We start from the raw sequence: 15,271 nt of genomic DNA, 5'->3' as shown, positions 1-15,271 counted from the left end.
AGCCAGTCATCCATCGTCTGGCCAGAACCACCATCACAACATCAACCTGCTCACGCAGCTGCAGCTCCCAGCGCCACTCTTGTCAGAGCTGGCCAATGCCGCGGGCGTCGTCCGGCTGCTGTGCGACGCTCCCGCAGAGGCCCGTCTAGGCGCCGGGTTCGCACGCGCGGCTCTCGAGGTTGTCGCTGGGCGTCCAAGTGATTCAAGGGATTGGCCCAGCAATGAGGAGAGCAAGGTTGTGCAATACTTACATACCTACCAGACAGTACGGATATCAACAGCAGTGCAATGTTAAGTGGTCCACCCTGGTCCTTCTGTCCTTGCATACTGTATGTATGAAGTACAGAAATGCTTGGGAAAGACCCCGGCCAGGCTGTGAGCATGTCCAGGGTGTCGCTGTTGATGGGTAATGTACTACCAAACTCGTATTATTATGGCGTGCGTCTCTCTGGCGGACAATAAACGGGATCGCCCCCCAGCAGAAGCAGCCCGGCAACTCTTGCTGTGCGTGCAAGGCCGTGGTCAAGTGCATCGCCCGATGTATTGTGTACTGTAAAATAAAAAAACGAAAGTCGGGGTGACGTGCAACGACCACCGGCGTCCATCAGTCAAACCGGTTTTGGCGCCCATTTTGGGAGCTCGGAGAATGGCCTCCTCACCAGCCAGCCGCGCATATGATGTGTCTGATTCTGGACCTTCCGTCTGATGCATCTTCTTCTCTCCTGCAAATTGCATCAGAAAAATCCTCGCACGACGACACCTCGGCCAGGCCGCAACCGGCGCTAACAGCCATCAAATCAACCCACAGACGCCCTGCTTCTTTTCCTTGATTGAGTGATTCGTGTGCCCCCTCGACCGCAGCTGGCGAACAGCATCGTTTTCTGCCAGCCATCGGCGTCAGCCCTACGTAGCTGCTGCTTCTTCTCTCTTTTTTTGTTGTCTCTTCTCTCAACAGAACTTGCAATCGGAGGGGGGAACAGCGAGGAAAAGTGACAGTTGAGCCAAAGGTGACAAGGAGGAAAAAAAGGCTCGGAGGAGGGGAGGTGACGACTTGACTCGCACTAGAACGAGTTGCTGCTCTTCTTGAGCACACACCTCTCTTGTCCTTTTCGTTCCCTTCTCTCTGATTCGTACTTCTGCACATACTGTACGTTGTATATGCGGCAGCCGGTATTAGAGTTGGGCCCTGTCCACAACCTCGCGCCAGCCATTTGAGCCTCTCTGCGACTCAGACGCCTCTTGCATGCCGCCACCGCAACCCAACCTCAACTCTCCCAACTGCAACCTCTGCCCAACATTCTTAGCAGGGCGACCGTATCGATAACGAGGACGACTTTGGCTTCTCGCACCGCTTGCCCGCTCCATCATTCAGACACCTGCTCTTCGCCTTCATCGGCGTCAGCTCCGACAGCGCCCACAATCGCCATCACCAGAGCCGCTACTTGCACGCCCTGTGCCTTTCGTCAAAGCACAAGCCACCGCTTCCCGGCCCACTGCCATCCGCTGCCGACTCCGAACCCAGCATCTTCACCAGCATTGCCAGCATAGCGTCGGCGACCTGACGGAATCCCACCCCACAGGCAGTGTCGAGGAAGAGCTGAACGGCGGCATCCTCGCCTCCGTGTCCTTCCTCGTAGATGCCCGTCCTTGACCTCAGGGTACCGTGTCTACCATTCGACCCTGCGCGCGCGCTTTGCCAGACGACGCTTGTATACCGAGGGCTGCCCGGTGGAGGCTTGCAGCAAGCAGCAGCTAAGCCCGGGCTTTCAAGAGGCTAGTGCGTGGGCGAGTCAAGCAGGACAACTGGGATACCGCCGGCTGAGGACGAGAGCAGCAAACGGCGGTATACCGGCACTCAATCGAGATCTTGGGCGTCTCCAGGCTCGGGGCAGCGCGAGACATTGCGGAAGACACCCACGAGGACCAGGACAAGGTGCCGTCGCAACAACAAGGGCAGCGACTCTTCGACGAAGCTGGAATAGAGGAGCGCACGGCTGCTGGGTAACTCAGTGCCTCCGACGGCTTGGATCGTTGCGCCAAATCAAGGCAGGCAAGAAGCGAGAGGCGCGACAGCCCCCCCCTTGCTCGTGCCTTCAATTCTACCGGGGGAATAGCGGCCAGGGCCCAGCAACCGGCAGCAGAAAACGCAGCCGGACAAGGCACAAGTCGGAACGCAGGCCGGCTGTGCGCGTGCGCTGCCGCTATCCCGTAACACCTGGCTCCCGAGCCTTGTCGTCGCTGACAGTCATGCGATCCGAATCCCTTCCACTGCCGCAGGACGATGGGTTCGACGAGTTAGACGATTACGACGAGACCGATATTCCTCCTCCCGAACGCTGCGTCTACTGCATCCAGTATCACAGCTGCCACATCCACTGCGAGCAGCCGAAGCACGGGGACAACAGGGGCCAGGCTCAGGCACAGGATGCGACCTCTTATGCGCCCGGGAGCAGCAATAACGTCGGGATATACGGCGACCAGCACCACGAGCATCGCGAGCACGACCAAGGCGAAAGTTACGACGCAGAGGAGGCCATGACGCCCGCACCAGTCGACGCTGCCCCTGCCGACGGCGCTGCCAACGGCAACGGCAACGGCAACGGCAGCTTGGGGTACCAGACGAATCCAGACTTCCCCTACACAACCGTGTACTACGGACATGCTTACGGACAGTCGTACGCCCAGGGCCACCAGTATCCTCCGCCCCAGGCGCACCACGACCAAGAAATGAGTGATAGCGATGGAGGTGCGCCTCTCAACAGTTACAATGGAGCTGTCCACAGCAACCCCATGGCCAGCGGCGCAATGGCCCCCAGTCACTACTTTTACCACGCCAACGAGCTAGACGACGAAGAGGATATGGAGAGAGAAGACGACGACGACGACGACGACCTCGATGACGATGAAGACTTGGACGACGAGGACGAATTGGCGCTGATGGAGGACGATCTCTATCTACCACCACCAGACCAGATGCCCGCCGCCTCAAACGCTCCGATACCGTCCCTCCTCCAATACCTGCAAGGGACAGGTCCGCAGCCGATAGCGCCCGTTTCCATACCGCCCGCCCTCACACAGGCTCTTGCCAACCAAGCCACAGGTCAGCTGCCGGGACAAGGACTGACGGATGACGAGTTGTCCCTTGACGAGGAAGAGCAAGCACTGCTGCTCGATCCCTTCCCTCCCGTCCATATCAGCAACCCAAACCCCAGCATCTTGGGGTCCGAGAACTACGGCCTGATTGACTTTTTGCGCGTATGGGCATACGGCCACGTCGTCGTTCGCGGCAAAAAGCTGTCTGCCCCGGGCCTTCACCGAGTCCTGAAGCAAGCCACCAGCGGAGTAGAGCGGGTGCACTACCATGATCTGCGCGGCGACGGCTGCGACATGCAAGGGTTGGACTGGGACAGCATGAACACGACCCGTCATGCCGCCAGGCGGATCCGTCGACTCACATACAAGAACTATGTCAACAGGACGGGCTCTGATATTCATGTAAGTCTTGTCTCTCCCCCCCCCCCCCCTGGCGCCACGCAAACGCAGTCATGCTTCCTTGTCCAATATGCGTAAATCCAGCGTCTCCTATTCCACCCTTTTTCTGTCTTTCCCCCCCCTTTTTTTAACACAAGGATTGTATAGTGTTCAGCAGAGGCACGGCTCCCTTCTACCGACAGCTTCTTCAGATTCAGGAGAATGGACATTCGGAAAGACATCAGCCTGGCCCATTTCCAGCTTCGGAGCGTGCTAGCATGTCCCACTCGGACGCATGCGTACTATCCCAGCAACCAGGGCATCAACGTGATGAACAACTCGACCAAAAAGACAAGCCTGGCCATGAATCTTCGTGCGTTCGCCGGCATGACGGCCCCTGCAGTTTCCACCCTCGATGCCGGCTGCGGCGTCTTGATGGCTGGCACCTTTAGTGGGGATTATTTCCTACAGTCGCTAGGCACACGGGACAAAAAGGCCTATTCCGAGGGACAGATATCTAACGACATCAGTGGGATAACCAACCACATCAAGATATACAAGCCCAGGAGATCGGGAAGTCCTGTTGCCGCCATTGCAAGCAACGACCAGGGATTCCGCCTACTGGACCTGCAGACGGAAAAGTTCACCGCCAAGTTCACGTATCCGTTTGCCCTGAACTGCTCGGCCATGTCACCGGACGGTCGGTTGCGGGTCGTTGTGGGTGATGACCTGAACGTCCTCATCACCAACGCAGAGACGGGAGAGATCCTGCAGCAGCTGGGTGGACACCGCGACTACGGATTTGCTTGCGACTGGTCAGACAACGGCTACACCGTTGCCACTGGATTCCAGGATAGGACGGTCAAGATCTGGGACGCCCGCTACTGGCGCAACGCCAACGGGGTCAGCGCGCCGCTCACCACGATATCGACCGAGATGGCCGGCGTCCGAAACCTGCGCTTCTCCCCGTCTGGCAGTGGCAGGCCCGTCCTCGCGGCGGCGGAAGAAGCAGACTTCATCAACCTGATTGACGCCCAAACGTTCGCCACCAAGCAGACCATTGACGTGTTTGGCGAGATTGGAGGCGTGGCCTTTACCAACGACGGGCAGGACCTCAACGTCCTCTGCTGCGACGCCCACCGCGGCGGCCTGCTGCAATTTGAGCGGTGCAGCTTTGGAGTCGACGAGCCTCTTTCGGGAGGTCGCCAGCGCATCATGTACGGAGAGCGAGGGCCCTTCAATCAGTGGAACTTTGTGAAACGGCGCCGGCCGCCGATGTACATGGACGGCCCGGGTGTGTTCTAAGCGCGGATGCTGCCGACAGCCAGTTATGACGTTACGATTCTCCTCCTATGCATATTTCCCCCCCCCTTTTTCCTTGTCCTCTGTCGCGTCACATTCTGACTCAAGCTGCCCCTTTTGGCTTGTACATACTCGTTTTCGTTTTATTATTCCCTCTACGCCAGTGATGACCTGAACTTTCTGCCCGCTGTTCCTCTTTTACATTCTGTCGGCACGATGATTGCAACTTCATTTTGGTTTCTTGGGAACTGTGGTTTGCGGACTTGCTGCTTGGCAGATGCCGTTTTCAGTAGTTTTGTTTGTGGAACATATCCGTCTCTTGTTCTCCTTCTTCCTCTTCGTTCTCCTTGTCAATAGGGTACAAGGATTTACGAAGACTTGTTTCTTCTTTTCTGTTGAAATTTTTTTGCGCATGATGATTCCCACTTCCATATGTTGCAAATGGCGATGCAAAAGTTAGAAAAGGAAATCTTCCAACTTTTCTTTTTAAAGAGAAAAAAAAAGGAAACTTTGAACACAAAAACAAAAGCTTGTAATTTAGCCTTTGTTATGGTGGCTCGAACGCATTATTATTTCATTTCATCTCATTCATCAAATCTCTTGCTATGTTTGTTATCTTCCTTTGGGCATTGGGTGTGTATGCATTGGAGTCAAGTACACGAGGACATGGCATGTAAGAGGCTACCAGCGAGCCATCTTCCTTCTTCTTCTTCTTCTCTTTCAACTCTCATCGTGCTCAATCAATCATCTACTTCCCCTTCAGTCTTTCCTCTCCGATTCTTACTGGGGTTTTCTCTTCGCACGCGTTTTTTGCATGAATGTAAAGAAGGCAAAACAATCCTCCTGTGGTTTCGCATCAAGGTCTTATTGGACGTCCGAGGAAAAGATGAAAAAAGGGGGTTTGAATTTTTGGAACTCGGGATTCTTTATGTAGCAAGGGAGGGAGGATATGGATTTCTGTGGCCTACCTACATAGGAAAGGATGAACACACACACACACACACAAAAAAAAAAAAAAAAAAAAAAAAAAAAAAAAAAAAAAATCATCGAAGTGAAACATCTCAGGGGATTATCGTATGTATCTCCGATTACAACATAATGGGGATACGCATTCCGTCTTTCTACAGCTAAACTGTTTGGCAAGGTCATCTCAGTTGGCGTCCCTGAACAAGAGGTTTCCACGTCACTTGGTCTAGAAGATCGTCTGCTACCTATGATGAATGCAAGGGGAAAACCCAATTGGGTCGGAGGACAAGAACAAGAACAGATTCGTTAGTCTTGCATAGAAGAAATCTTTCGCCCCAGTTCCTAGCCTGTTGTGTGCTTTAGACAGCCTCTCATGCGTAACTTACTTACGACAGATACTTCTATTGCCATCTGCAGCACAACAGCAACAAGAAGCAGGCTGCCATGGGCTAACCATTATCTCTATACCCTCCACAACAAGCGCGGTAGGTGCCTTCTCTTAATTTTCAGTTTGATGTACGCAGAAAAGAAAAAAAAAAAAAAAAAAAAAAAAAAAAAAAAAAAAAAAAGAAGAGAGAAAAAAAGCGATTACAGTTTCAGATTCGGGACGTTGTAGGGTAGGCCCCAGGGCCAAGTGCTCAAACGGCGCTCGTGTGGCCACCATAGATGGAATTCAGATTTCAGCCATGACGCGTCTCTATTCGCTGTTGAACGTTGCAGCCATCACACATCGTGAATCAAAGGGCTTTCGAAGCAGGTTCAAAGTCCGCATTTTAATTTGAATTATAATCGTAAAGTGTAGTGACCAAGGCCCAGTGGCGTATCGACACGCCAATGTTGGACGCGCACAGCTATGTACTTGTTTAGTAAGTAGTAAGAAAGATTGGTGTCTCGGTCATCTCGGTTCAACATCACCATGTAAAATGTTCATCGAATATTAATTAATTACAGCATTAGAATCAGATGCTAAATGTACACCCGGATCTATGGCGACTTCATATACAGAAACACCGCGGAGTTGCCAAAAACACACGCCCTGAGACCCGCTATCACAAAATACCACAAAGGACAAAAGGAAATTCGCAGCCAACCAAGTTCCAAGTCAAGGACCGGCCCCCGACGCTGTCATGACGGCCTGAACTTCCAAATCGGCATCAGGATATCTTCGTGGTCCCGGACTGGTCGCAAGTATACACAAAGGGGGCTGGCGGACAGAGCCGGGCGAGCTTGACATTCGGATACATTCAGTAAATGACGTTCAGCTGCAGTAAAAACCCATCACGCGTTGCATTGCTTATGCCCCAAACACCCCCTTAGGCAGAGATGTCGAAGGCCGCGGCAGCACCCCAGCTCTGCTCACAGCCGAAGCTGCCGGGCTGCTTCCACAGGTCGTCATCGTAAGAGAAGAAGACGGTCTTGCTACCGCAGCTCTCACGGATGGACTTGATGGCGGTAGCCTGCTCGCTGTCGCCGGGGCAGGCGGCGCCGTTGCACGAACCCTGCTTGGGCCAGCCGCACTCCAGGTTGATGACGTCGTTGCCAGGGCAGATCTTGCCGAGGAGCTCGAGCTGTCCGGAGACGAAGTCACCCGCGTTCTCGGGAGTGGTGGCAGAGTTGAAGAAGGGGTGGATGTTGGCACCGGTAACATCGACAACGCCGCAGATGGCGGAGGAGACGTCGGAGCGCTGCCAGATGTTGAGGGTCTCGGAGATGGTGTAAGGACCGGTGTAGCCGCTGCACTTCTCCTTGACGGTGGAGACGAGGCTGGCGAGCTGAGAAGGAGAGCAGAAGCCGTTCATAATAGCCTCGTTACCCACCACGAAGAGCTTGACCATATCCCACTGAGCCCAGGAAGAGATGGCATCAACCTGGCTCTTGATGTCGGGGGTGTCGTAGCTGCAGCCATCACCCTTGACGAAGACTCCAATGATCATGTCAATGCCGTACTTCTTGGCGGCGTTGCCAACGTTCTCGAGAGTGTTGCAGTCAGTCGAGTAGACACGGAGAACCTGGAAGCCAGCGGCCTTGAGCTTGGCAATGTCGGCGTCGACCTCGGAGGCGGCCTTGCAGTTGCCGCTGGAAGCCTCATAAGGAGTGTAGGTGATACCATAGTGGTCGTTGCTGCCGCTCAGACCGCCGCTAGGAGCATGAGGCTGAGGCTTGGGAGCAGCCTGGCTGGGCTGGGGGATGGAGACACTAACGGAAACCACGGGGGGAGCGTAAGTGGGAGCGCTGGAGACGGCCTGGATGGAGGGAGCAGCCTGGATGGAGGGAGCAGCCTGGGTAGTAGTCTCAGCGGGAGCAGGAGCAGGAGGGTTGTAGGCAGGGCTGGTGGTCACAGGGGCGGGAGCAGCCGTCGTCGTGGGGAGGCCAGAGCTGGCGAAGGGGCAGTAGGTGACGTAGTCGGTCTCGGTGACGGTGACAACCTGCTCGGGAGCAGTGTAGGTGCCGGGCTCGTAGCTGGTCGGGACGGGGTAGACCAGGACCGTGGACGAGGGAACCACGGTGGTGATGGGAGCAATGGTGTAGGTACCGGCGGCAGGGCAGACGTAGGTGGTCTGCACAATGACGCTGGTAACCACGGTGCCGCTGGTCGAGACGGTGGCAACGGGGCAGACAACGGTGGTGGCCGTCTCAACGACAGTGGTGACACCGCCGACGGTGTGGGTTCCGGGAGGAACCTGGGTAGAGCTGGCACCGCAGACGGTGGTGGTGTCGGTCAGGGTGATGGTCGTGGCCGGGATCGTGTAGGTTCCGGGCGTAGGGAAAGTGACCGGCGCAGGAGTCGGCACAGGGACGACGACCACCTCAGAAGTAGGAGGGGGAGCCGGGGCCTCGGTGGTGGTGACCGGCGCAGCGGCAGTCGTGGACTCAATAGGAGCCGCAGAGGTCGTAGGGACCTTGGCGGGAACCACTTCACGTCGGGTCATGATGTTAGCATAAGGCCACTTACACCGGGTGCTTGGGGGCCGGCGTCTCTGATCTCCTCCCCCTCAGCAGACTCCGTGGGGGATGATCAAACATACGAGTAGGCTCGCCGGTAATGGTCGACCAGATGGTGGTGCATCCCGGAACACAGACCTCGCCAGTCTGGAACCTCTTCGCGGCGAAGAGCTCGTGGGCGTGGCGGTGGGCGTGAGAGGCGCTGGCGGCGCCGGTCAGGGCAGCCACGGCAGCGGCGGCGAAGGTTCCCTTCATCGTGGAAAATATCAAGTACAAAAAAGAATGCCCGCTAAAAGAGTGAAGCGGTAAGTTGGTTTACTGGAGAACAACAGCAGGAAAGGCGAATGGAAGCAGCTTCCTTCAAGACCTCGCTTTGACGATCCGTGGGGAGTGAGGAAGAGAAGAAACAAAAGACGTCAAGGCCAGGTGGGCAGAGCGGCCATTATTATGAGTACGGGCGGTGCGCGTGCAGGCGGGTGACATGGCTCGTTGTTGTTATTAGACTTGGCCAGGTAGCATGGGAGGTGTGCTCACCAACAATCGGCCGGAACGTGTGATACCTGGTCGGCCGTGGAATCCTTTGCTGCAGACGAGGTACCGCTCCAGCTGGGAGAGGAATGACAGGGGGTCGACCGAGAAGGGGGGTGGAAGGAAGACGAGCCACTGTGGCTACCTCTGCGCCCATCGCTGGTCGCTTCCGACACAAGCAGCTGCTGGGCCAAGGCAGCTTCTCGACGCCAGATAGGGGGAGGGTGGAGCTTGGCCAAGCAATTACGATTTTGCGCCAGAGTCCTCCTTGAAAGGGGCAGCGAGCACTCGGCGCGGCTAGCTGAAACAAATTGTGTACTTGCCTATTGCTACCCGAGCTGTGAGGAGCTGAGCTGCGAACAATGGAGAGTGCTGCGACATTGAGGCTTCTGAGCTTTGCAGAGCTGGACCAGGGGAATGCTCTTGATCAGCGAATATTCCGCAGAACCAGACGTAGAACACCTGGGCGTCGCTTCGATTGCGGTTGTGTGAATCAGGGCTCCATGGGTCCCATCGCTCTGCAAGCTCGGGATCCCGGTGATGAGTGGTTGATCACCTCCGTGCTAGGAGATGAGCATCGCCTTGTCATCTGAGATGTTTAGCTGGCGCCGCTCCCTTCCCTGTTGGAGGCACAGGAGACCAGAGAGCTCTGGCAAATCAACGCCGAGGGACGATCCTCTGGCTAATCTCGGACGCGGGTTGGCTCGACACTACTGCTAGCTTGAGAGGCTGCGAGATTGTTCCTGCGTCTGCCTACTCCGCTTGGCGCATGAGCGGGCCAGGGCACACACAGCGCCTCCCATCTTGCTGGGCCCAGTTTGTGCGCCGTCCCTTGCCTAAGCGTAGTGTCCGGCTTGTCGGGCGTTTCTGATGTTGGCAATGGCGTCAGCCGCAGTTCAAGGCCGATGGCTGTCTCTTCCGGCGAGCGGCATTTCTTGGAGCTCGGAGCGCTGAAGATGATGGAGCTACCCGTGCAAGTCTTCATCGCCACGTCCAGATAGGAAGTATGGGGAATGGCAGCGGTCTCGTTGCTCTGAACGCCTGGACCTCCGACTCAATCTCAGCGGTGGGTTGCATTTGTGCCATTTTAAGCTTAGATTCTCCGCACCGCTCAAGGGCATTTTCCCTGCCACCCCCAGCTTGAGTCCAAACTTGCGCTCTTGCAAGAGATTCGTTTGGAGATGTCTTGGCCCGATCTGAGCCCGGTCCGCATGAAATCTTCGACGCAATGGCCGTAGTAATATCATTGTAGGTGTATGAAGCACCTTGAGAGCTTGACCGCTAAGCTGCGCGAACTGCTCATTTCGAGAAAGGGGCGCCTGGTCTGGTTCGAGGAAAAAGCCGGTCCGAAGCTGTCCAATCATGGTCACCTACTCACTATTAGCCTTACTATTCTGGTATTTCTCGTATTTGCAGACTGGACTCGCACCCCTGCCATTCAAGGGGGCTCGCTTGGGCTGACCCATGGCAAGAGGCAGTCCTCAATTTGCGACGCAGGGTCGTCAAAGAGCCGGGCACGCCGTAGAGCCGTGTTGAGTCCCTGTGCTTCGGTCTGACGAGCGACAGACCGCTGGTTCCCGCAGGCGCAGATGAGGAAAGTCGCTCGTGTCGTGATGGTAGCATTCGTCTGTCTGTCTGCATCTCTTGAGCGTGGAGCCGCGCTGGTCCGGGAGTGCAGATGACTAGTATATAGTCTACAGCGGTGCAGATACGGAGGGCAACGTTTGAGCAAGGATGAATAACGTCTGGAAACGGGATCAAGCAAACGAGCAGAGCGCCGGGACGGCACTTGAGTGATACAATGCGTAATTGCAACTGAGGCTTCACCGCACCGCAATAAACGTTTCGTGAGTCCTGTTCTGTGCGCGGACGACAAAAAAAGAAGACCTTCTTCTTCTTTACTTCTCCTGTTAATAAGCGAGGGTTGGATCGCAGGCGGGTTCTTTTTTTGTCTCGTCGCCCTTGCCGATCCCTGGCGCCTGCCTTGTCTGTGCCTCTGCATCCCAGCGCTGCTGCCATTGTAATACATATGTAAGAGCGAACATTCGGTGCAGGCGCAAGGGACGTCGGCACCCTGCCTGCCTTGTCTGGCGCCTGGCACTAAGAATTGACAAAACGCCTACGACACCTATCAAAGCCGGGGGATCTGCGTGCAGGTGAACTCTAAGCATCTAGGTTCCTCCCTAGCCAGACGCTTAAACGTTTGATTTCTGGCGATAAAAACGCCACCATTTATGAAGTGCTCCATACCGCGACGGGACCCTCATTCAGGAGTCGATGCGTAAAGGACGCAATCTGCTATGGCGTCTGATTACTGCTAAGTACCGACTGTTGCAATGTGGAAGAGACTGATTCTCACATCGTGGCTATTGTGTGCTGTTGCTGAGGCAATCGAAAGAATGTGGGACAACCACCGCTGTGTTTTACGTCGTTGGCCGAGTCAGCATTTGGTAGCACACGCAACGCATTCACCGCATTCTCTCCAACTGACAGAGTCGCAGCGGTTTGCAGCTGCTGGCGGGACATTTGGAAGAGCCTCTGAGTGGAATTCAATTGAATGCTCTATTCATCACCTGCTGCAATTCCCCCTCAAAAGCTGATGCGTCTGATATCTGCAGCGACACGAGCCACAACCTACTAGGAAATGCTCCGTACCGTAGAGCAGTCACGTGACTCGCAACGCCACCAACAGCAACGCCACACCTGCATGAAAAGCTCAGAGGAGGCTTGAAAAATTCACAGTCCTTGAAAGTCCTGATATGTGAATGCCGTATGCCCGTCATGCTGGCTCGTCAGTCTTTTCACAGGCAGTGTCTGTCACGCAGCCGCTGTTGTGTCATTACCAATGGGCTGACGAGAGCTCCCCTTGTTTCTCAAACTAAGACCGCCTATCTTGGCCTTCAGAGAGTGAGTTTCGCCCTGCCCAGATCATAAGCTCCAACTTACACAGGATGCACAGCATTGGGCGAGCACGCACAGCGAATCTCAGCCTCAACCGCAATATGGGCAAAGTCATGTACCAAAATCTGTCCCTCAGCCAGAATCAGCAGATCAATATGCCTCCTATCTGCCAATCCGCAAGCGACTGCGGCTATGGACTGCCCAGTACGGAGAACAAACCAATCCGGATAGCATGCCTCCCGATATGGTTTTGTACGGAGGAGTATCGAATCACTTGAGTCGAACTCAGTCAACAGGATCATCCGAGATGGACCAGCTGCGGCCTGTTCAGACTGGAATGACAGACGAATTCGACGAAGACCTGGGGGACGACGAGCCGGAGACTGCTGCTGTCGGCGTGAGCACCAGACAGCCCGGTGATCTCGTTGAATTGAAGTGAGACTTCGACATACCCGTTTTCTCTCATGTACGCTTTACTAACGGTATAACCAGGCAAACTGGCTCGAGAGTGCCCCTATTTGCAATCTATCTGGGATACTTTGGAGAGAGAAACCATTTCTATGCCTCCAACGGTCGATGGCTTACCAGCATGGGGTACTCGCCTCTGTTCACCGTTGCCAAGTTTGTGAGCCAGGAGGAACTGGCGCCTGTGATGGCCAAGATGCCCAAGAACGGATCACCCGAGCTGTTTGAGGAACTCCGCCGCAACGACAGAGGCCCTTCCAGAGACGACGGCGCTCGGCTGATCGAGAAGATGGTGGAGTTTAGACTCAAAGCAGATACAGTGCACCAAAGCAACCTCAGCAAGCTGGATGCCGTCCGAACTTTCTTGTCAAGCCGGCGACAAGTCAGCTACCTCAGCCTTTTCGAAATTGCCGACATCCTGCTGCCGGCGTCTCTAAAAGCAAACGGCCAATTCCCGCCCTTTGCCCTGTATGCGGTCCATGCAGCCCTTTACCAGAACGACATCGGCTTCAGGCCGCTCAGCCCGACCAGCGATTGCCACCGCCGAGATCATTTATTCGAAGTTTTCCCTCAAGCCCACACCAACGTCATCAACAGAGTCGTTACCATGGTGCGTGATTACACGGCAACAAGCGGGAAACGCTTGAGACAGCCCACCCCTGATGACCTGGAAGACACCGCTTTGGGTCTGTTCATACTCCAGGCACGCAGAACCGTCTTGGCCAGTCGTTCGAAGCGACAATGGACGCCCCATGGCATCCTTACACCTGCAGATGGTATGGAGCTGCCGCAGCCAGAATGGTCCCAGCCTAGCAAGGACATCATAGCATTCCTAGAGTGGTGGGCGAGCTACGATCTCTTCGAACCTGGGTCGAGGTTTCATGGCTACGGCGCCCTGATCCTCCGCGCCCTCCAGCTTTACGACGACGCTGTACTCGACCAGAGCACCGCCTGGACGTTTTTGCAGGAAATCGGCATCATCCCCCCGTGGGAGGTCCCTTCACGTTACAAAGTGCGCTTTCCAGAAGTCAAGATCACTAGGGGTGGTGGACTGGAGCGAGAGATTCCCCGGGATATTGAAAATTCGAAGCGGCCAGATATTGCAGCAGGATCCAGGCGGGCACACACGCAATCCACCATATTCTGCATCGACGCAGTTTCCACCATGGTCATTGACGACGGCATCTCATTGGAACGCACGGATAACCCTGACGAGTTCTGGCTTCACGTCCACGCCGCTGATCCTGCATCGAGCATCAAGCCCAACTCTGACCTCTGCAAGTTCATGGAGCTGATACCAGAAAACATTTACCTGCCCGGACACTTCCAAGCTATGCTTCCCTCCAACCTTGGAGAAGAGGACGATGCCAAGGACTATGCCTCGGACGGTCTCGTTGGCCAGTTCTCGCTCAAGTCAGGTAGCCCAGCATTGACTTTCAGTGCGAAAGTCAACAGGGCCGGCGACTTGCTGGACTTCAAGGTCGAACCCAGCACGCTTGATAGAGTTGTTTACTTGGATCCCGAAGATGTATCTCGTTTTTGCAACGAGCCACCACCGCCGCCAGTCCCCAGCTATAGTCTCACCGTCGGAACCCTGCAAGGGAATGGAGAGCCAGAGGTCAACCGCCCAATGACTGCGGCCGAGGATCTGGATGCGTCGAGCAAAGAGGATTTGCTGATGCTATACCAGCTCGCCGAGGCCCTACGGAGCAAGCGCCTCTCAAAGGGGGCATGGCCGTACTTCTTCCCGCGCCCCTCCGTCTCCGTGAAGCAAGGGGATGCCCCTGATGCGACGGAGACGTCCAACTTCCTGCCTGCGGATCCATACATCAAGGCTGCCTACGAGGCATCGACTGGCTGTTCCGTCGTCTCCAACACAATGGTCCTGGCCGGTGAGATTGCGGCACGCTGGTGTTCGTCTCGCGGCATCCCGATTCCCTATCGAAGGGACGTCAAATTCCGGCATGGTGGGAAGGAGGCATTTGACTATGCAACAAAGCACATATACCCCCTGATTCAGAAAGGAATCGAACCAAGCGGCAGCCAGCGGCAGGAACTGATTCGGCACACTGGCGGCATCGAGATAGCAAGCCAACCTGGCCCGTATTTCCTCCTCGGCCTCGACATGTACGCCAAAGCTACGTCGCCTCTGCGCCGCTTCTCCGACCTGCTGGTCCACTGGCAGATCCATGCTGCACTGGCGCACGAGCGGAAGACGAAGCGGACCATCGACCCCGACATTGATAACTTGGACGCCATTCTTCCCTTTACCACCAGGCAGCTTGCGACCACGCTTCCACTGCTGCAGGTGCGCGAGAAGATGGCACGAACAGTCTCCCGCGGCATTTTCGAGTGGATCCTCATCGCCCTCGTCCGCGCATGGCGCTTCGAGAAGACGGCGCCTGAGAAGCTCCGGTTCACCGTCGGGTCCCGCTGGCGACAGGGCTGCATCGGCAAGGTGGATTTCTTCGATCTACATGCGGTGATGGACATTGAAGGCCTGAACCAGAAGGTGCTCATCAAGGACGTCCGGGTCGGAGACCAGTTTGAAGTCGAGCTTGCGGACGTCAACGTGCATTCTCGGCGTATTGCCGTCAAGGCACTCAAGTATCTCGGCTCCAATGCCGGCGAGGCTTCATCGATGCCGGCTTTGACATGAGTTGGACACTTGGAGACCCCCAGCCACCAGAGGATG

General features: G+C 55.6%; 3 protein-coding genes across 3 annotated transcripts; 2 read left to right on the top strand and 1 right to left on the bottom strand.

The window, feature by feature from the left end:
* Positions 1 to 2,281: 2,281 nt before the first annotated feature.
* Positions 2,282 to 4,776, top strand: CCMA1212_003652 (uncharacterized protein; the record flags this gene model as incomplete). Its single annotated transcript, XM_073700992.1, is given in 3 exon segments — positions 2,282 to 2,285; positions 2,300 to 3,495; positions 3,640 to 4,776. 3 exon segments carry the CDS (start codon positions 2,282 to 2,284, stop codon positions 4,774 to 4,776), a joined length of 2,337 nt encoding a protein of 778 aa, XP_073560561.1.
* Positions 4,777 to 7,052: 2,276 nt separating this feature from the next.
* Positions 7,053 to 9,509, bottom strand: CCMA1212_003651 (putative beta-glucosidase btgE; the record flags this gene model as incomplete). The annotated part of the gene is made up of 3 exons (XM_073700991.1): positions 7,053 to 8,653; positions 8,766 to 8,931; positions 9,243 to 9,509. Coding segments are annotated over 3 exons (2,034 nt in total), but the record flags the coding sequence as incomplete, so codon positions are not given.
* A 2,482-nt stretch (positions 9,510 to 11,991) lies between these two features.
* On the top strand, positions 11,992 to 15,235 carry CCMA1212_003650 (uncharacterized protein; the record flags this gene model as incomplete). The annotated part of the gene is made up of 3 exons (XM_073700990.1): positions 11,992 to 12,117; positions 12,200 to 12,546; positions 12,604 to 15,235. 3 exons carry the CDS (start codon positions 11,992 to 11,994, stop codon positions 15,233 to 15,235), a joined length of 3,105 nt encoding a protein of 1,034 aa, XP_073560559.1.
* Between the last annotated feature and the right edge of the window lie 36 nt (positions 15,236 to 15,271).

The sequence above is a fragment of the Trichoderma ghanense genome (genome assembly GCF_004382785.1).
Source record: "Trichoderma ghanense strain CCMA-1212 chromosome Unknown scaffold_3, whole genome shotgun sequence".
Lineage (NCBI taxonomy): Eukaryota > Fungi > Ascomycota > Sordariomycetes > Hypocreales > Hypocreaceae > Trichoderma > Trichoderma ghanense.
Note: the sequence above shows the minus strand (reverse complement) of the source record. Positions and strands in the feature narration are given on the sequence as shown.